Consider the following 21,190-nt stretch of genomic DNA (forward strand, 5'->3'; position numbering starts at 1 on the left):
AAATTCCTTTTGGTAATACTGTTGATTGCATTGTATAGAGAGGAATAATTGCTAGAACAAGCTTACAAAGAGTAATACTTTATACTAGAGAGAGATAGTTTGCTTTCCAACCTGCTAGCTTCTTCTGCACCTTTTCAATCAAGTAGCAGTATGTCTACTTAGTGATTCGTTGGTGAATAATAGGTACACCCAAGTACTTCCCCGGATTGTCAATTCTTTGGAAGCCACTATTTCTGCTTATATGTATAACAATTGTTGCTGACATATTTTTTGAGAAGTAAACCCTCATCTTGCTACTGTTCACCTTTTGACCTGAAGCTTTATAGAAAGTGTTAAGACAAGCCATTATGTTCTCCATTTGTTCCTTACTTGCTTCAGCAAAAAACAACATGTCATTTGCAAAACACACGTGAGAAATATCAATCTCATTTCTATTAATTCCGAAAGGTTTCTAAGAGTGATCTGCGACCTCCTTTCGAATTAATTAGGATAATTTCTCCAAGTAGAGCATAAAAATATATGGAGACAAAAGGGTCTTCTTGCCTAATTCCCCTGAAAGGTTTGAAACTATCTGAAGGATATCCATTCCACAACACACTCAAAGTAGATGACTCAATACAAGCCATTATTAGATCCACCATCCTTCTAGGTAATCCTATTTCCAACATAGTTTCTTTGGTCCACCTTTATAGTCATCAAACCTTTCTTATCCTTCATCTTTCTCATAGAATGCATTATTTCATGAGCAATAATTATATTATCATTAATATGTCTCATAGGGACAAAACTGTTTTGATAAACATCAATTATCTGAGGCATTAGAGACTTCAGTCTATTAACCAAAATCTTACTCACAATTTTAAAGGTTACATTGCACAACCCAATTGGACAAAACTAATGCATGTATTCAGGGGACTGTACCTTCGGTATTAATACCAATTAAGATTGATTCATAACTGCCACATCAGTTCTTCCTTAAGAAATATCTCTAATGAAATTGCACATTGCTAACCCTACCATTCTCTATTGATCATGATAAAAGAATGGTTGATAACCATATGGTCCCACAGCCTTGTAAGGCTTCATGTCAAATATAGCCTTCTTGATTTCTTCATTAGAGACTGAAATAGATAACATCTCAAGTTGGTCCTGCAAAATCTCAGGAAACTTCCCATACAACATCCTTCTTTGCTCCCTCATCCTCTCTACTAAATAGCCTTTTATCCCACCACCATATTCCTCAAACTATCCTCCTCTCACACCCATATATTATCCTCATCCTTCGGTGCTTTTATGTCTCCTAATCATCATCTTCGTATAAAAATATTTAGTATTGCAATCCCCATGGGATATCCATTGGCATCTAGATTTTTAATACCAATGAAATTTCTTCTGTCTAAGAATGTTATTATACTCCCCTACCAATTTATTCTCTAAATTCTAAAGAACTATATTATTTCTCCCTATTATAGCTCTCTAAATCCTATCAAACTTGTTCAACACCCTCCTCTTACATATGAAAATGTTGCCAAACACCATATTACTCCAATCCTTCAGCTGCTTAGTCATTTCATCTAAGGCTGGAACAAACCCCGTATCAGTCTGTCACTTACTCTGAATAAAATCCCCAAACTCCTCATGTTTCACCTACGCAGTTTCAAGCATAAAAGGTCTGCTCTGCCTTTGAACACTTTGACCATCACCACCCAACATTACTAATATTGGATGATGATTCGATTTAATTCTAAGCAGAACCTTAACAAAAGCATCTTGAAACTTCATATGTCATTACATATTCCCAAAACCCTTATTCTCAAACACCTTACCAAAACCACTCATTTCTTGACCTCTCTAAGTAAATTTCGACCTACTACAACCCAAATCAATCAAATCACACGCCTGCATCCATCTCTCAAACCTAGAACAATGCCTAACATCAATAAGGACCCCTTCTACCTTCTCTTTAATAGATAAAATTTCATTATAGTCCCCTAATAACAACCAGGGCATAAAAATCTCACTAGCCATCTGTTTAATTTCCTCAAAACATTCTTTTTTCAAAACCTCATTTGAATTAACATAAACAGTTGTAAAAACCTAACCATCCCTTTCCTCTCATCCACAACAACATGAATAAGATTAAGAGAAGACTTCACAATATCTAGCTCCACTTTATTTTTATTCCATAACAACCAAATCCCTCTCGATCTCCCCTAAGCTTCGACCATAAAACTTACATTAAACCCTAGTTTCTCTGCTATTTTATCAAATACTACCCCACTCACTCTAGGCTTAATGATTGTCATTACATCAACCTTACAACTCTCCTCAAATCATTAACAATTGAACAAAATCTATCATTTCATGCCCCTCTACAATTCTAATATAGAAAATTCATAATAATAAATTGTAGAAGAATTACTAGAATCATCATACTCATTTATTTTGGAGCTGGTATAGAGGTGCCCATTCGTTTATCCTCCTTTATCGTCACGCTCGCACCCTGCACTACTTCAACATCATCTTTAATTAAATTATCTTTCGTAACCTTTATTCCTACCTAATAACTTGATTCGGGAGGTCTTAGTTCTTGAAACACCTCACTCATTTGGATTTGAATAGACCTCTCCCCTATAAGCATCTCATCAACCATCGATAAGGACATGATAATTGTATATCAATCTTCATCATTAACCATAACCTGTTTATTTTTATGTTGTTGATGAAATTTCCCATTACTTTTGTTATCCCTAGTATTATTTACTAAGGAGAGAATATCACTACCCAAGCCCACCTCATTAATCCTTGGGCTAGCCCTTTACTTCTTAATAACCCCTTTTGACCCATGTAACACAACCATTTTATTACCTAATTAACTACCTGGGCCTCTTTTAGGCTCATTTCTATTCTTGAAGTCTACCTCATCATTTGTATATTTTCTTACAATCACCTCATCTGAATATTTTCTTCTGTTATTATTATCAATAATAAACATATCTTCTTCATTATTCCTCATGTCCAACTCCTTTAATACATTAAATCCTATAATTTTAGAATTTCTTTACTCATCATACTTGTTTTGGAAATAGTTCGATTATTTATGGGATTTTTATTAAGGCTGTTATTACTTGTCATGACTAGTGCTTTCTTAACATTGCTTCGTCATCTCCATGTAGCCATCATCCATTGCCCAAATTGTTCTTCCACCTCTAGTCTCAACCACCTTCTTGCTCCATACCCTGTATCATATCATCATCATCTTTGCTCTCATTCTCAGTGATTGTCTCCTCCCTACTCTCCTAATGATTTTGACGTGCATAGGGGCATGTTTCTTTATTATGATCATATTAGCCACAATGGAAACAAATTAAATGAAGCTTTTCATACATAATGTCTAGTTTTTCTACGCAATTTGAATTTACCTAACAATGGCCTCGTCAGATCCACCTCCACACAAATTCTAGTATAGTTACCCCTCGTGCTAAAAGATGTAGTACGATCCACTTTTAAAATCTTCCTTATATGATCACCAATTCTCCATAATACAAAATTATCATCGTATTCCACGATTAAGGCCCTGTTTGTTTTTTTTGCATTTTAAAAGTGCTTTTGAAAAAATTTGAAATTTTTTTTATTTTTTTTCTTTACTTCAAATTAATATTTTTTTGGTGTTTTCAGATCATTTTGATGTATGTTGATGTCAAAAATAATTTTAAAAAAATAAAAAAAATATTATTTTGATGCATTTCCAAGTAAAAAATATTTTAAAAAACAACCGCAACCACACTCCCAAACACGCTCACATATGGAAAAATCCAGCAATCGGACCCATACTACAACCTTTTCAATAATCACTCCATATGGATCAAAGTTTGAATGCAATGTTTGTACTATCAAATAATGATTTCAATAATCACTCCATATGGATCAAAGTTTGAATGCAATGTTTGTACTATCAAATAATGATTTCAATAATCACTCCATATGGATCAAAGTTTGAATGCAATGTTTGTACTATCAAATAATGATAAGAGACCATGCAGAGTCCTCCAAAAAGCACATATTCCTTATCTTCAGACTATGAGAATTTAGCCAAAAAAAATTTGTTTCCCAGATCTACCAAGCTATAATCTCCTTGGATCCTCAACATCGTTCTAAGCCTTTTTTTCATGAGATACGTGTATCCCACTTTATGTCCCATGATCTAGATGATCGAAGTCTGTTTCCAAGGTTCCCTTATTCATCTCTTTTCCTCTGCAAGCAATTTGAATACCGGCCGGCAGTCATCTTCATCCCCATCCTTTGATTTGTATTCATCCATATATGCCCCTCCCTTCCTTTAGATTATCCAAATAAGATGACCCCATTAAATAATATTTATAGCTAAACGCACTCCTTCTCTCCCCATCAGCTCCTTTGTATGATGTTTCTTCCATTTGTTGCTTTCCCATATCCACTTTGATTTTCTTATTGGAACGTGCCAACAAATCTGCCTCTTCAAAATTTGGCTCTGTTGCTGTCTCGCTAGAGAGCATCTCACTAAGTTACTTTGTATTGAAATTGAAGGGTTTTGTTTAATATGTTTGATTTTTACTATATTGTAAGCCAAGTCAACTCTAGCAGCTTAAGAATGAATATTTCATTAATTCTCTTATAATTAGTACCAATGAACTGGCATAAGAATCAGAGAAATAAGTTCTTGGTCTCCCCTTTCAAGTTTTATAAAGGAGATTTATGCTTTATATTTTAGTATCCAGAAAGGCTGGTTTCTAATTTAGTTGCTTTGCCTTCAAATATGGTAGGGATTAACATGGGAAACACAGAAGATTACCCTTCTTTTGTCACCTTCAATCTTCCTCTTCTCTTCATTACCACAGGCTACGAGGTTTGTGAAACCACATTAAACATTCCAATTTCTTACATCATCGGCAAGGAAGGGTACCTTCCACTCTCGAACACCCCAGCCTACCTCCAAGTTCCAACCCTATAGACATAATAAGCCATACGAAAACAAAGGAAAAATATCTTCAACTTATCATCAATGAGGAGTATAGGAACTTGTTACAGCGAACATGCCATCAAAGTATCTGATTCGTATTGCTCAGGCCCTTCAAACCATGCCTACCTCTCCCCAAACTTTACCCCTTCGATCCAAGATACAGTTTCCTGTATATACAAAGTGAAACTCTCCACTCAAAAGCACCTCTTGATCACCCTCACTTGGTGGAACAAATTGATATTCGAAGGCCTTAACATAAATATTGATGACAGCATTTCCTCTTCTTCAAGAAACAGTGCTGGTTCCGTCCACCAGCTTCAAGAAATTAAAGGCACCAGCACATTTCAATCTTGTAATTCAAAGATTGAAATCTTTTGGGGTGTTTCTGCTGCTTGTTTGGATGCAGGACCTGAGCCCATCAGAGGGTTTTACGTTGTTGTTTTGGTGGACTCAGAATTGGGTCTAGTCCTTGGAGATATTGATAATGAAGAAATCAGCACAAAATGTTTGAAGAAAAAATCAGCACCATTGAGACAGACCCTCATTGGCTTCTCGAAGTGAGCATTCTTCAGGTAAGACTACGTATTCAACCAATCTGGGTGGGATATGATGTGGGATTTGCATCAGTGGTTCTTTAAGGAACAATCTGGGTGTGCTGTTTTTATGTATAGGACTAGAAGTGGGTTGGATAGCAGGTTATGGCTGGAGGAGGACGGTAAGAATTTGGAGCAGAAGGGCCGAGACAGACCCGAGTTCTCCTTGTTGATTTCTGCCAGTAAGAACCCTGGGTGATTCTTTGAATTTCTCTTCGTTTTTCTTTCTTTTTTTAATTTATTGGAAATTTCAGCAAACTTTGAATCACATGGAGATAGTCATTTACAGTATTATGATTGAGTTCCTGTATCTATCTGGATTTGTAAGATTATAGGATGCACAATGACCTAATAATAATCTGTCTTTTTTAAATTAAAAAAAAAAAAACTTTTTTGAATATAGATGTAGATGCAGCGGTAAAAACACTTGTATGTTGTAATTTTTTTACTACATGGTAATATGTCGTTGGTTGCTATTTGGATCCATTATATGGATGACAAAGGCATTTATAAAAATTTATACTCAAAATTAAATAAATAATAATAATAATAGTGATAATTAATCGATTGTCTCTTATCATCTGGTTAAGTGCTGGCATTAATATTCTCCTCTTACCTATTAAATTTAAAAATTAAAAAAAAAACTAAATGTGTTAGCTTCTATAGGCTGCGTTTGTTTTACGCATGTTTTTGTGTTTGCGATGTAAAAAACATAATAAAGTATTTGATAACTGTAAAAACTATTTTTATACTACGGGACCCACTAAAAAATAAGTTTGAAATATAGTTTTTGTGAAGCAGTTTTTACATGCTTTTTTAACTGAGTTTCGTAAAATACTGTTTGTTTTTGTGTTTTAAAAGCATTTTTTAAAAAAATTTAAAATGTTTTATTTTTTTCTTTACTTCAAATTAATATTTTTTTGGTGTTTTTATATCATTTTGATACCTGATATCAAAAATTATTTTTTAAAAATAAAAATACATTATTTCAATGCATTTTCAAGTAAAAAACACTTTGAAAAGCAACCGAAATCACACAACTACCAAACATTTTATATATATTTTTTACTGCACATAAACTTCAACCATAATTTTTACCAAACACGTATCTAAATCTAACTAACCTCAGTTAATCATATTTTTTTAAAACTTATTTTTTTCAAACCACAATCACAAATATATATATATATATAAAAAATCATTCTGTACTTAAGACAGCTAAAGATACAATTTTGTTCCTTAACTTTTCCTCCTTTTTTTCATATTTAGTCCATCATTTTTAGACATTATGTTCAAATCATAAGCTTTTATTATTATTTTCCATCCCATGTTGAGAGAGAAGAAAAGAATTTGCTGAGCACATTCCGATGAAAAAAATAATGTGCATGACTATTCTATGAGAATAAAATATAAATGTATATTTTTTTTAATTTTGTAAAATTTTTTAATTATTCATTTTTTACACAATCGCATAAAAATAATTAAGATTTTACTTATTTATTGAATATTTGTTCATAAATCATAATAAGTTTTTATATGAAAAACCAGGCTTCTGATAAAAAAATCTGATACTTTTTCATTAAAATATAAATAAATAAAAAAAGGGATTTTGACTAAAAAAATACATTTTTCTTCCAAAATTTAAATTATTTGAATCTTTATGAATTGTTTTAAGTTTTTATTCAAAAAACCATGTTGTTGAAAAAAAACAAAAGTCATGGCTTTGTCAAATAAAAAAACGCATAAATAAGAGAGAATTTTTAACTGAAAATATATATTTTCACTCTAGAATTTAAATCATTTAAATCATTTATAGTATTTTTTAATAGTCATTGAAATTAAATAAAATAATTTTAAAAATAACTTCATGGCACAACGCTAGAAAAAAAACTAGCATTGTACTCCATAGAGTGAACTTTTTTTCTAACTTCTCCATTTGAACTGACTAAGTGTGTTTTATAATATGGCACAGGTCATTTTAAAGTGATTAATAGTGTGTTAGATAATGTAGTGCATAATATATTTTATAAATATTTTTTAATTCAAAATTTATCAAAATAATATTTTTTTAGATTTTTTTATTTTTTATATTAGCATATTAAAATCATCAAAAAAATACCTAAAACACATGAATATAATATTTTTACAAACAAAAAATAATTTAAAAAAAAATTTAAAAAACAAATAGTTTGTCATCGATCATCACAAATGAATCACCAAAGTTAACATGTTTTCAGAAAAGTCTCCCTTTTTTCATTAATAGTTCTTGAAATATATTATCAATGAAAAACAATTATTGAAACAAATATACTTGGCAAAAAATATTGCCTTAGAAAAAGATAAGCTTATTTTTTATTGTGAAAAAGATATGCCTTGAAAAAAAAAATATTCACAAATTCATATATGATATATTTTTTTTACGGTTAAGGACATTCTCATATTTATGTAATCGAAGTTCTTAAAATAATCTTAAAAATACATCTTTATATCAACACCATAAATTCAAAGAATTTTAATAAAATTTCATTCAAAAACAAATTCTAAATTTGAAAAATAAAACTAAAAGAGGAGGGTTGTGCACTATGAATTGTGAAGAAAAACATTATCGATTCGCATAATGTTTTAGGGTTGTGCACTTTGGTGTGCTATGGATTGTAAGGAAAAACATTATGAATTCACACAATGTTTCAACCTCTTTGCCCTTCTCAACAAAAAAAAATATCTTCCTAAAAAGATTAAAATTGTATTTTCCAAGATGCACAAATGTCATTTTGCAAATGACCGGGATAATTTAGTAAGTTTACCTTTTTTATATAGTTAAATTACATAGATACCCTAGAAATGCACCAAAAAAAAAAGAATGAAAGAGGGTTTTTGCATAATTTTTGTTTTCTTAAAATATTTCAATTACTTCATTGTTCTTCAAGTAAAAAATAATTAACGGAGGAGTCAAAGGATATTTTAGTATTTTTCATCATTGTTTTTTGGTTATACTCCTTTTAGATTATGAGCAAGTTAATATTTTTATAAATTTAAATATTGATAAAAAAGAGAAAGATGTTGGTGTGTTTTGTGCACGCGCCAACAAGTGGACGCCGTATACGCTTTTGGACAACGCATGCGACGTCATAAAGCAACCAAGATTTCTTAACCTCATGTCTTTTGAAGCGTCCAGTGAAAGCACACTGTTAGGGTGGCACGTTTTGCTTAGTTCTTAGTAGTTCAGTGGTGGTTGAGTTTTTGTATCTTCCCCTCTTTTTTCTCTCATCTTCTTGAAAACCGTGCCATACCAGCCAAAAATCAAGGTTGTCCTTCCATTTTTTTTTCTTTATTTTTATTTGTCTTTATTTTTTTATTTTTTTTTCAATTTTATCCATTTCCATTTTGATTTTGTCTAGTTTTTTTTATATCAAATATGGTATTCATTCTTTTTATTGTTATTTTTTATTTATTCTTTTCTTGATTTTTCTTACAATTTTATCATTCAACATTTTATTTCATTTCTTTTTTTTTTTGTCTAGATATGGTCCTAATTTTTTTAATTGCTTTTTTCTATTTATTTCTTAATTTTTTTTCTTTTAATTTTTCCCTCAATATTTTATTGCATTTGTTTTTTTATCCAATTTTGGTCCTCATTCTTGCAATTGCTCATTTTTTTATCCTTCTTTTTTCAATTTAGTCTCTCACTATTTTCTTTCATTAGTTTTTTATACAAGATGTAGTCTTTATTATTTTGATTGCTATTTATTTTATTTTTTATGGTTAAGAATTTTGTTCAAGATTTTTTTGTTGTTGCCTTTTGTGGGGGGTCATCTTGGTCGCACGACCCAAGTTGCAAGTTTCAAAGAATAATCCGATTTAACTTCAGTCTTTTTTTTTAAAAAAAATTTATCCTTTGATATTTGGGCCTTGAACTTTCTATTTTTATTTGCTTTATTTAAGGTTATCTGGGGTCGTGAGTTAGTCAAGTTAACTTTCTTTTCAATGTTTTTAATTTTTTAAAATTTCATCCTTTGATATTAGGTTATTAATTCTTGAGTTTTATGATTGTTTATGCTATTTCTTTTCATAGGGTAGTCAAGTTAATCTACGATGACTCAAGTTTTTTTTTTTTTAAAAATATTTTATTATTTATTTAACTTCGATCATTTTTTCTAAGTAATTTTTTTAAAAAATAATTTTCTTATTCCAATCTCATGTCACAGGTGGTGGGTTATTAGAGTGAACCTAGGTTGACTCGAGTTTTTTTCTTTCGCATTTCTTTTTTCAATATTGATTTTGTTTTCAATTTATCATTTGAGATTAGGTTGTTGGCCCTTAAGCTTTATGATTTTTTTTGCTTTCCATTCTACATGGTATCCTGATATCATAGCTCACGTGTTAGTTAAGTTAACCCGGGTTTGCTCAGGTTATTATCGTTCGAAATTTTTTTTTATATTAAAAGAAGTTTGACCTGAACCATATCATAGCACGAGCAAGAAAATCTAGTTTTACCCTATACTAAAAGAAGTGGGGTGCAAGACATTTGCTTCACTATGAATAGTGAAGTAGGTGCCCCCTATTCTCTCTCTTTTTTTTTTTTTTCTCTCAACTTCATTGTAATATTTTTTAACAGTCTTCGAGTTATTTTGGACTGACCAAGTCAACCAGGTCACGTTAAATCAACTCTCGCACGATTTAATTTTAAACTCAAGCGAAGTAAGGAGTTGAATCATAGGTTTGTTTTCAATCAATCTTGTCCTTTTTTTTCTTTTTATTTTCATCCTTAGATGTTTTTTAACAGATAATCAGGTTGCTTTTGGACCAACCAAATGTATTAGGTCACATTAAGACAACTCTCACACAATTTAATTTTATACCCAAGATAAAAAAAGGAGTTGGGTCGGGAAGTTTTGTTTTTGTCAATTTTATCCTTAGGTTTTTTTCATTAGTCAATCTGGTTGTCTTTGGATCGACCAAGTCAATTAAATTACTTTAAAGCAACTTTCATAAAATTAATTTTAAACCCAAGATAAATAAAAGATTAGATTAAAAAAAATTAAAATTGATATATTATATAATGCTATCAAACAATTCTTTACCACGGGGAAAGTTTTTGTTATGTATAAAAACTTCATTCATGATGCAGCATAGCTCGTAAACGGGTATCCTACTAATAAACCAATAAAACATAGTAAAAAAAACACTACTTCAAAGAGCCCAAACTTCATTTCAGAGCCCATATATTAAAAGCCCTAAACTACAGGTGCCCATTTAGAGCTACAGCCCAGAATCCCTCATATTTATCCTCGACTTGATTATTATCTGGTTTCTATATCCAAAAATATCAATCAACGAGCCTACAGGCTACCCTGCAACTTCTAAAACCAGCGAAGACTCGACGTCTATGCTTCAAAGCTAAGCTCTTTAATTTACTGGGTCTCTCTCTTCCTCTAAGCAACTAAGTTTTTCTCTGAATTCAAGTATCAATACACTTAAAAGGGTTTGTTCTTTTCTTCTTTACTAAGCTTACCTTTTGAGTTTCAAATATGGATTGACTTATCTTTTTCACTGATTCTTTTTAACGTACCATGTTGCAACTCTCTCTCTGTAATGTGTGTGTCTTTTCTGAAGTTAATGGATATGGGTTTTCTTTTTGGAACTGTAGTTTGTGAAAAGTTCAATCCTTTTTAGTGTTTAAGTTGCTGGAATTATAGTTATTTAGCTCACAAAATTCTGTGATTATTATGATATTTGTGGCCATTTTCATTGGTTCTTGCCTAACGGTAGATGTTTCTTAATAATTTAAAGAGCTCATTAGCACTTAATGGTAGTCGTGGTTGATTACAATGTTGGGTTTTCAATAAATTTTCCTTTAAAGCTTTTATTTGATGCTGTGAAAATGTTGGAAGAAAGGAGGTTTAAAGTTTGGAATTTGGAAGCAGAAACCTCTAGTTAAATCTACCCTAGTGCAATAAAACTTGTTTTTCTTTTATTTGATAGCATTATTCTTTCTTTGTGAATGGTTATTTATTATCTATTTGGTTTGTTTATACCCGGTATTTAAGTTCTGCTTATTTTATGTGTAGGTCAATGTTGTATGCAGTTTCTACCCCTAGAACATGCATTTCCTGTCCAAGAAGTTCTCGTTTTCATCGAAGGAATTTAGTTTCGGTCAGGCTTTGTGTACGTGCTTCATTGCCCGATAATGGCAATGGAGTTAAAGTGGAGTATACGCCCTGGCTAATTGTTGGATTGGGTAACCCTGGAACAAAGTACCACGGCACTAGGCACAATGTAATTAAAGTCACACATGAATTTGATGGCTTCAATAGTGTTTTTTTATTAATTTAACGATTTTGCAACTTTATCTTTGTCAGGTTGGATTTGAAATGATTGATCGAATTGCCCAAGCGGAAGGTGTTTTGATGAACACAATACAATCGAAGGCTTTGATTGGAATAGGTTGTTAAGTAAAAAATCTCACTGCTAACTTCCCTCCAAGTTTATGCATTTTCTACTTTCTTTCTTTGTATATGGGTGATGGTTTATTCAGATTCTTTCTGTGATCAGTACAGGTTGCATCGGAGAGGTGCCGATTCTCTTGGCAAAACCACAGGCATATATGAATTTTAGTGGGGAATCAGTTAGTTCCATGATTCTATTTTGTTGTCATAAAATTTTACTTTTGATTTGCATGTTTCACTGAATTTATCGATAGGCACTTGGATGTGATGTAAACATGTGCTTTGCTGTCCCTGAAGACAGCTGATTTTTCAACTAACCTATTTTTCTTTTCAATGTTTTCAAGGTTGGACCACTTGCTGCTCATTATAAAATACCTCTTCGTCATATTTTACTGGTATGCATTTTTATTCCTCACTTCCATTTAAAAGAATTTTGTTAGTTTTATTTACTCGCAATTTACTCTATACTGACATTATGGTCCTGGATTTGAACATGTAGATCTATGATGAGATGAACTTACCAAATGGCATTCTGAGGGTTCAGCCAAAAGGTGGACATGGCCATCACAATGGGTATGTTTTACTGTTATGATGTTGGCATTGTTTGACAGTACTTATCATCCCACTAATCCTCCTTGACCCACAAGTTCTTAAACCACTTTCTTTTTTGCCAAGTATTAACTTATCTTGATTCTACCACAACTCGTTATTAACTGAGATCTTTATTTGCTAAGTCATAATGTAATAAATTTACAGAAGAGGAAAGTTGTTTACTAATGATTTGCTTGTTAACTTTTCTCATTCTCCTGTAAGAAGATTTATGGGTCACTTTTCCTGGCTTAATTTAAAGCTCAAGCTACTGCACTAGGCATATCTATTGATCACCTGCCAAATAGGGGCCTGCCAGCCTCTGAACACAGAATTACAATTTGTTTCAAGGAGTTGAAAGAAAATAACTATTCCTTGGACCAAGTACAAAGCATCTAAAACCCAGTGTAGGTTAAATGAATTTAATGAGCAGCATACATTTCATACCTGTATAAAGAAGGGATTTTCTGCTCCTTGGTTAGCTTGTTTTAGAGATGAATAGGAGGTTCATCAAACATAATGTATTTACATATATCTTTTAAGAGATGAGGAAACCTTCGTTTTGTAATTCTATAGGAGCAAATCAATTAGTTGATAGCTAATGCATGGATAGTCACTGCATCTGCATGTATTATGGGGGTTGGAGTAGCAATTGGTTCCCATTCTGGAGTCTTTTTCCTAAATTTATCTATGTTGTTTAACCTCCTTAAATGAAATTCCTGGGAGAACATTATCAATTAATCAAATATTTTGGCCTCATATTAATGCACCTCTTGTAATTTAAAGAACTCTCTTTTCTGAATTAAACCAAGAAATACAAAAAACATTTATTTGTGATCCCTTGTTGCAGAGTAAAGAGTGTGATGGACCATTTGGATGGTTGTCGAGAATTTCCTCGATTGTGTATAGGCAAGTAGTTTTCTCGTAGCTCATCTTTTCAGAACATTTTATGTGCTGAAGAGCCATTTTTGTCTTTGTTTATAGAACATAAAAAGTTCCATTTTTTGCAGGCATTGGAAATCCACCTGGCACAATGGACATGAAAGCTTTTCTCCTTCAGAAGTTTAGCCCAACAGAGCGAGAACAGGTATGTCATTGTTTGATTCTAGCGCAAAGGTTCTTCCTCATGCTTCATGGTGAAAGGTATTTGATACTAAAAAGTTCAGGCATTTGGTCACTCCCTATTCCTTTCATGTTTAAGACACCGGGCTTCACACCTTGTGCAAAATCATTTTTTAACATACTATATTGACTCGATCCTTGTATCAGTAATATACATGTATTTCAGCTATTCCAGTAAGTATGGTGTGTCTGGCTTTAAGGTTGCCAGTAGTGATATCATTGATTTTACATTTATTGTCAAATGCTTTATGGCTCTGTCTATGTCTGCGCAATTGTTCAGTACTCACATCTTCTGATTGAACAACTGTTGTATAGACTTCGTGCCTATTGCTCTATATTTATATGGGTGCATTTGTATTTTCTTCAAAACTGCTGCAACGTTTTGACTGTTAATCTCTACTGGACAGATTGATGCATCATTGGAACAAGGGGTTGAGGCTATGAGGACCTTGATACTTGGTGGGTTCACCAACAAAATTACTAGATTCAATCTGGGGCAAAAGTACAAGTATCACAAAGTTTGAATCCAAGAAAAAGGCATAGCTGAAAGAGAGGCAAAAACCATCTCAGTAAAGTTGAGAGCTTCTGACATTTGAGCCAAAAGATGTAGCTTCTTGTAAGCTTCCTTGCAGTAATTAATGTACGGATGCTTAACCATTTATTGTCGATGTCATCCTCGGCTCCTTCTGGCAGCAGTGTCTGCATCTCATGTTAATTGAGGTCATATGACCGAGAGATAAATTTCATTGTCATGTTATTTTGTTACGCAATTTCATACATGCAGTCATATTATGGGATGATTGTTTTCGGATCTTAAGCTCAAGCATGCCAAAGTCCCACCAAGTCGTACCAAACCAAAATGATCTACAAGTTTTCTGGTTATTCTGCTTTTATGTCATTTGTCTTTCAGGTTTTAGATGTTGTTAGCACTATTATTGATTAGAGCTTGTCATAGGCTAGTCATTGCATAAATCTTTGCTTGATTGCTGAAACCTGATGACAGGCTACTAATCTGGCTGGATCTAGTGTTACACTCTTGTTTTCTGCAAAGCTATCTTGGATAAATTAGGCAATTAGCATCCAAAATATAATTAAATACTGAAATATTATAGATTAAAAAAGTTTTGGTGAAATAGCATAGTTTGAAAATGTTGCGGTTTAGAAATGCAACATTTGATACATGTCGTGTTTTAGAACCGTGACAACTGATATCGCGGTTCACAACCACGACATCATTGAAATGTTGCATTTCTGAACCGCGACATTATTGAAATGTCACCGTTTGCAACTGTTTTGAGAAACGGTTGGACATTTGATAAAACGATTGGATTGTAGTAGCCTTAGGAATGCAAAAAAAAAAAAAAACATATATACATGCAAAATGAATATAAAATAATTCAACAATACAATATTCAAGTAATTTTAAAATATATAAACATAATTCATCTATGTCTATTGAATGATCCACACTCATTAGTAGCACGATCGGATCCAACTCCTGCTTTGCCTGAGTGGCATTGTCCTCTGTCATGACATCATCAAGAGTTAGTCTCTCACTAAGGTTTTAAGTCTAGTGCGGAAAACATTTAACCACCTGAACACTATGGTGTGAATTTCGCTTTCTTCGTCAGTACGGCGAAGTTTCTCAACCTTTTCGTAGCAAAAAGCCAACTTAATATTAATAAAATATTAATTTAAAATTAAAAGATAAATACATAAAACTCAATGGTTAATATATTTAATCATAAAAAGATTTTATTACTTACGTGATGTTGAATCCGCTAGGCATGTTGCTCGTACTACATATATTCAGGTGGAGGAACTTGTTCAGAAGTCAGAGTAATAATTTGTCATGTTATATTCATGTATTAAATCATATACTCATCGTCAGTAATCACAGGACGCAACTCTGTAAATATCTCATTCCTTTATGCATCCCAACATAAGCATTATGCCGACTTAATCAATCGTAATCATTATTTTTATCCTTACAAGTAATGGCGTGCAAAACATCACTTGTATTGATATCGACTGAAATGTGTTTTCTGTAGCCGAACTGTCGCATTACCTGATCTAGGCAATATAGCTCAACCATCTTAAAACATATTAGCAGCACCACTATTGTCCATAGATCCATCCCGCTGGTGAAATGATCAATCTTTCTTCCGAGTAAGGCGCTCAAATGACCTACAAATTATAAGTTAAATAAATATCAAACAACAATAATTTGATGTAGTTAATTATTTTATTTAACAAATAGTTCAAAAAATACATGGGTAGTATGTTGTCTATCAAGCTCGCTCCAATAAAATGCTAACATATATGTTGAATTATTTTCAAAAACTCGTCCAACACACCACCTTGCATTAAAAATTGTCAGTTTAATTGCATTTTTCAAAGTTTCAAAAACACAATATAAATGTATATAATTGCAAAAATAACATCACAATATTTGCATCCTAGTAGGAGATGAAGTGTAATCCTTATAGCTTGGACTGTCATATCCGACAATTTTATTTCATCATGTATGCTTACAACCGTCATTGAAAGATTATTCATTACAAAGGTTGATATAGCACTAGCAATATAATTTGCATCAAGTTGATGGTGATTTTTTTGGACAAAGGTCGAAACACATGTGTGTAGCCCTTTTAACTTTCCTATCTCAAATGAATATGATCTTTTATGATATCCCTTATGCAAATACCACTTATAATTTGGTGCTTGCACACATTGTAATTGAACAAATGTTGAGTTCGATCATTTGACTCAGTACTCAACCACGTGCGCAATGTGCCACCATTTAACAACATTAGTCAATTTATTTTTACTATTAAATGTTGACCAACCACCAATTCAGACTCTCCTGACATACATTTATGACTAAGTACTCAATCATGTGAAACAACAAAACTAAACCTAGAAGCATCTCTAAATTCATGAACATGAGGAATAATTTCATCATGAACATCATTATCAACATCATCTTTATTGTCACTAGGCTTATAATAGTCAAATATATGTTGATCAACAAAAGAATTGTCAAACATAATATCATATATACTTTGCAGCAAATAATCTAACAATAAATTATTTTTACCTTTACTAATTGAATTTGAAAGACCGGTAGAAGTTGAGACACGCACATATTCTAGTCAACTACTCACATATAATATCATTATGTTCAAACCATTTTAAATGAAAGAATCAATTATTGTCTTAAAACTATCATCACACACAATTAGTACAAGATAATATTGTTGTTCACCAATTTGACACCTCCAAGTTATTTCAACATCAATATCATTATAATTCCATCCAAGTTCATGACAACTGATTTCTTTCATTTCTACATACGACATGCCTAAATTACTAGTTAACAACAAACTGCTCCTGTCATTGTATGTGATACTACTGTTCATTTTAGGAACAATATTGCCACCACAATGACATAACATAAATATGTTGTTAGACATTTTGTAAAAAAAAATCGGATTCTAGTCAATTTAACATAATTTTAACTAAATTGCATTATCCCAATCCTAATTGGAAAAATTCATAGCAAATTCAACCAAATTCCCAAAATTTAACGTTAAAGCAAACTTAACAAAAAATTAAACATAATTCATGATATTAATTGATATTTTTTCATGCTCAATTGCATTAATTCAAAAACAAATTCATAGCAAATTAATTTAATTCTAAGAAAATACTAAATTCGTCAAGTTATCAACAATTCAATAAAACATGTAATTCGTCATAATTCAACCACATTTATGCTCTATTGCATGAACATGTGTGCGTATTTAACTACATTATTATCCGATTCCAACAATATACATAAAATTTATAATTTGGCAACTTAACATAAATTAAACACAATAAATATTAAATTGAAATAATTAACTCAACTTATTTTCATGTTCAACCATATCAAATAAACTTTAATTAAATGTATTTTTAATTAATTTATCATTGATTCAGCAAACCCTAAATTCAACAAAAATAATTATTTGATTTCAATCAAACCAAATACAAATTAATAGCAATGCAGTATGTTTATCTTATTTATAGGAGTACAAGAGTGGTTGGGGCAACAGAGGAAGCGGTAGTGGCAGTAAAGGGAACGATGGATTTTCAACATAAAAACATTAAAGGATGCTTAGAAACTAGAATGAATTTGATTTTTAGTTGATTTAAGGGAAAAATCTAAGTGCTTAACATGTTTTTTAAGAGAGAAGTGAGAACGGCAATGGTTTTTTCCGTGAGAGAAACAATGTTGTTTGTTCAATATGTTCTTTGATCTATTTAAATTTTAATTATTGTCACGCTTGTAAAGTGCGACATATTAAGTTTTCGCGTTTTAGAAGTATGATTTTTAGTGCAATTTTTTTTTCAAACGTTATTCCCTTGAAATTTTAAAATTTTTGCGCTAATTTTTTTAAAAAAAACCCATATTTGGTTGGTTTAACTGGGTATCATGTCTTGTGGATGAAGATACAAGCGTATTTGAGATGATATTTTTGAAATGAAGTTGTATACTTGAAATTCTCTTTAACTATTTAAAAATAAAAAAATAAAATACTAGTCCAATCATGTTCTTATTTTCCTTTTATTGTCGCAGGCTGCCTGCCATATGTAAAGCCTTGAAATAGCCGTCTTACCATTGGTGACGACATCGTTTACTTCATCAACGAAGGGACACAAAAGAAGTAAAAGAAAACCTTTCATTTTCACCTTAGAAAGGGACAAAAATAATCTGTACCCAAATCAAATGATCACAAATGGATGGCTCTTGATCCATCACAAAACACCAATCAAAACCATCACAAAGAATCAATCTAGAATCCATGATGATTCAACACCTTTTACCCATAACGTTGTAATGGTAAACTATTATAACAAGACCAAAAGGGTTTCTTTGTCTCCATTTTTTGACCGTTGCAATATCAAATTCTTAAGCAACACGAAAACCTGAAGCTACCCAGAACAGTTAAAGAAACATAACAAAAACAGAGAGGAAACCATCGACAATGGCAGAAACTAACTGCCATCTGAACCAATCCCATCAACAAAACCCTAGTGTTCAATCTCTCTTTCAAGCCATTGATCATATCTCTCTAATTCTTTCTCAAAACTCAGCAGATTCTGATCAACCGGTGCCTTTAAAACTGACCACTGAGAGTTATATCATGGAAAGAGGGCCAAGATACAGAGCGTATGCAAAGTTAAGAGAGAAAAAACTAAGAATGACGATGTTAAAGCAACAAGAATATGAAGAGACTGATTTTAAACAAACTCCACCAAAGAAACAAGAGAAGTTTCATGGAAATTTGGGGAATTCAAGAAAAGGGTCCTCTATCTTGGCTCAATCGGTGCCTGATTTCTCTGCTACTTTGAGGAAAGAAAGCCACGGCAAGAGCTGACTCCTCCATCTAAGAATGTGTCAAAAACTAATAATGGGTTTCTATCGAAGTCGAGGAGAAAAGGAATGGTGGGTTGTTAATGGCGAGGAAGAGTTATGCAAGTGTTGAAGAATTAAAAGGATTGTCTTTGGCTGCTGCAAATGCTATTAATGGTGATAACAGAGGAAACAGAGGAGGTAGAGGAGTTGGTGTTGGTGTTGGCAAGAATGTTTTGGGATATAGAAAATTTTGATATTGATCCATCTATGGTGGTTTCTTAATTCATTCTGAAATTTGTTGATCTCTTAACTGGGTTTTTGTTTAGTTCGGTTTGATTTTATCAGAATTTTCTCACTACTACTGCTATTTCTGTAAGTTCTATTCTTTGATTGTTTGTTGATTAAATCTCGGGGATTGTAAAGCTCTGGATGTAATCATGCTTCACATATGATTATAGTATTACTGGAGAAACTTTTGTCTCTCTTGGGATAAAATCCTATCTTATTTGCATTGCAAACTTGTGTCGTGCTGCGGATCTTTCCTTTCCTTTCTGTTTTATAATAGAACCATGAAGGAGAAAACACTGATTTAGATAGTGTCTGGTTATTGATTGTGAACATAAAAAATAGAAACGAGATAGAAATATGTTTGGTTGAAAAAATAAAAAAATATAAATAAATTTATTTTTGGAAGAGTTTTAAAATTAATTTTTAAAAATATGTTTGGTTGAAAAATTATAGATATATAAATAAATTTATTTTTGGAACAGTTTTAAAGTGAATATTTATACTTTCAGAACAAGATGTATAAAAAGGACATGTTTTAGAGATAATATTTTTTTTATTTTTAAAATATCCTTGTAAAAAACTCTCAATTCAAAAATTATCTAACTAAAACATATAAGGATAAAAATAGTTATTATCATATTTTTAAAACCTAACTCGATGGTTGATTTGGGGTAAAGCCTAAGTTAATGATTGAGGCCCAAGTCATTGGTCAGGTTAACCCGAGTCACTTTATAAATAAAAATGGTTATTATTATAATTTTAAAATTCAATTCAGGGGTCGATCCAGGTAAGGTCTGAGTCACAAGTGAGGTTGATCATTGACTCAGATCAATGTAAGTATAAAAATGATTATTACTTATTATCATACTTTTAAAACCGTACTTGGGGGTCAACCTGAAATAAAACCCGAGTCATGTGTCAGAAGAGTCAACCCAAGTTGACCTGAGTCAAAATAAAATAAAATTCATTATTATCATAGTTTTAAAACTTGATTCGGGGGTCAACTTGGGGTAAGGTCTAGGTCACGGATTACGAAGGTCAACGCAGGTTAACCTTGGTCAATGTAAAAATAAAAATTGTTATTATCATATTTTTAAAACCTGACTTGGGGTTGACCGGGGCAAGACCCAGGTCACGAGTCAGGAGGGTCAACACAGGTTGACTTGAATTAACGCATGGATAAAGTGGTTATTATCATAATTTTAAACCCCGACTCGAAAGTCGACTCAAGATAAGGTTCAGGTCACAAGTCGGAAGAGTCAACTCGGCTGATTAAAAATAATCAAAGCAACCTTGTTTTGAACCTTTTTTTTTCAAAAAATTCAACGGGGTTTTTACTTGTGTTTTATCCTAGGTTGACCTGAGTTTTTAGTCGAGTCAATTATTCCTCTATTTTTTCTTAAACTCAAATTAGTTCAGGCCTCGGGTCAACTCAGCAAGTCAGTCCTAGTTTTATAACTAAGGATATTATAATATTATTAATTTCAACATGCAATATAAAAGAAAAAATATATCTAATTATTTTTTAAAATATGTAAGTTTGAAAAAAATACATATTAAGGGTAAAATAGACTTTTTCATATTTTATTTTGTCTTGTTCACCATAACCAAACATGATATAGAGATAGTCACTTTATCCTATAAATCATTACCAAACACAATTCTGTCTTCGTCTCGTTTTCTGTTTTGTCTCATTTATCTTCACTGTCTTTATCTCTTTTTTTCCGAGATAGTAACCAAACACTACCAT

The 21,190-nt window shown here is 32.0% G+C and overlaps 2 protein-coding genes across 3 annotated transcripts; both read left to right on the plus strand.

Moving 5' to 3' along the window:
* Nucleotides 1–10,872: 10,872 nt before the first annotated feature.
* On the plus strand, nucleotides 10,873–14,565 carry LOC7477431 (chloroplastic group IIB intron splicing facilitator CRS2-B, chloroplastic). Of its 2 annotated transcripts, none has more exons than XM_024598879.2 (9): nucleotides 10,873–11,010; nucleotides 11,661–11,868; nucleotides 11,952–12,036; nucleotides 12,150–12,217; nucleotides 12,383–12,433; nucleotides 12,538–12,611; nucleotides 13,477–13,535; nucleotides 13,637–13,713; nucleotides 14,156–14,565. In XM_024598879.2, the coding sequence occupies exons 2-9, from the start codon at nucleotides 11,665–11,667 to the stop codon at nucleotides 14,270–14,272; spliced, it is 735 nt and encodes a 244-aa protein (XP_024454647.2). In that variant the 5' UTR covers nucleotides 10,873–11,010; nucleotides 11,661–11,664; the 3' UTR covers nucleotides 14,273–14,565. The 2 variants fall into 2 exon arrangements, with proteins under 2 accessions (XP_024454647.2, XP_002305823.2); XM_002305787.4 differs by having other exon boundaries at nucleotides 10,898–11,074.
* Nucleotides 14,566–18,607: 4,042 nt separating this feature from the next.
* LOC7456833 (uncharacterized) lies at nucleotides 18,608–19,670 on the plus strand. The gene is made up of 2 exons (XM_052452284.1): nucleotides 18,608–19,171; nucleotides 19,215–19,670. The coding sequence occupies exons 1-2, from the start codon at nucleotides 18,782–18,784 to the stop codon at nucleotides 19,404–19,406; spliced, it is 582 nt and encodes a 193-aa protein (XP_052308244.1). The 5' UTR covers nucleotides 18,608–18,781; the 3' UTR covers nucleotides 19,407–19,670.
* Nucleotides 19,671–21,190: the final 1,520 nt, after the last annotated feature.

This window comes from Populus trichocarpa, chromosome 4, assembly GCF_000002775.5.
Source record: "Populus trichocarpa isolate Nisqually-1 chromosome 4, P.trichocarpa_v4.1, whole genome shotgun sequence".
NCBI lineage: Eukaryota > Viridiplantae > Streptophyta > Magnoliopsida > Malpighiales > Salicaceae > Populus > Populus trichocarpa.

Bases quoted from the DNA above. Each gene is read 5' to 3' on its own strand.
- LOC7477431 (XM_024598879.2), top strand. From the start codon at position 11,665: ATGTTGTATGCAGTTTCTACCCCTAGAACATGCATTTCCTGTCCAAGA. The intron at 11,869-11,951 runs GTAATTAAAGTC...TATCTTTGTCAG, and splicing joins ACCACGGCACTAGGCACAAT to GTTGGATTTGAAATGATTGA. The intron at 13,536-13,636 runs GCAAGTAGTTTT...CATTTTTTGCAG, and splicing joins ATTTCCTCGATTGTGTATAG to GCATTGGAAATCCACCTGGC.
- LOC7456833 (XM_052452284.1), top strand. From the start codon at position 18,782: ATGGCAGAAACTAACTGCCATCTGAACCAATCCCATCAACAAAACCCT. The intron at 19,172-19,214 runs TGACTCCTCCAT...TAATAATGGGTT, and splicing joins AAGAAAGCCACGGCAAGAGC to TCTATCGAAGTCGAGGAGAA.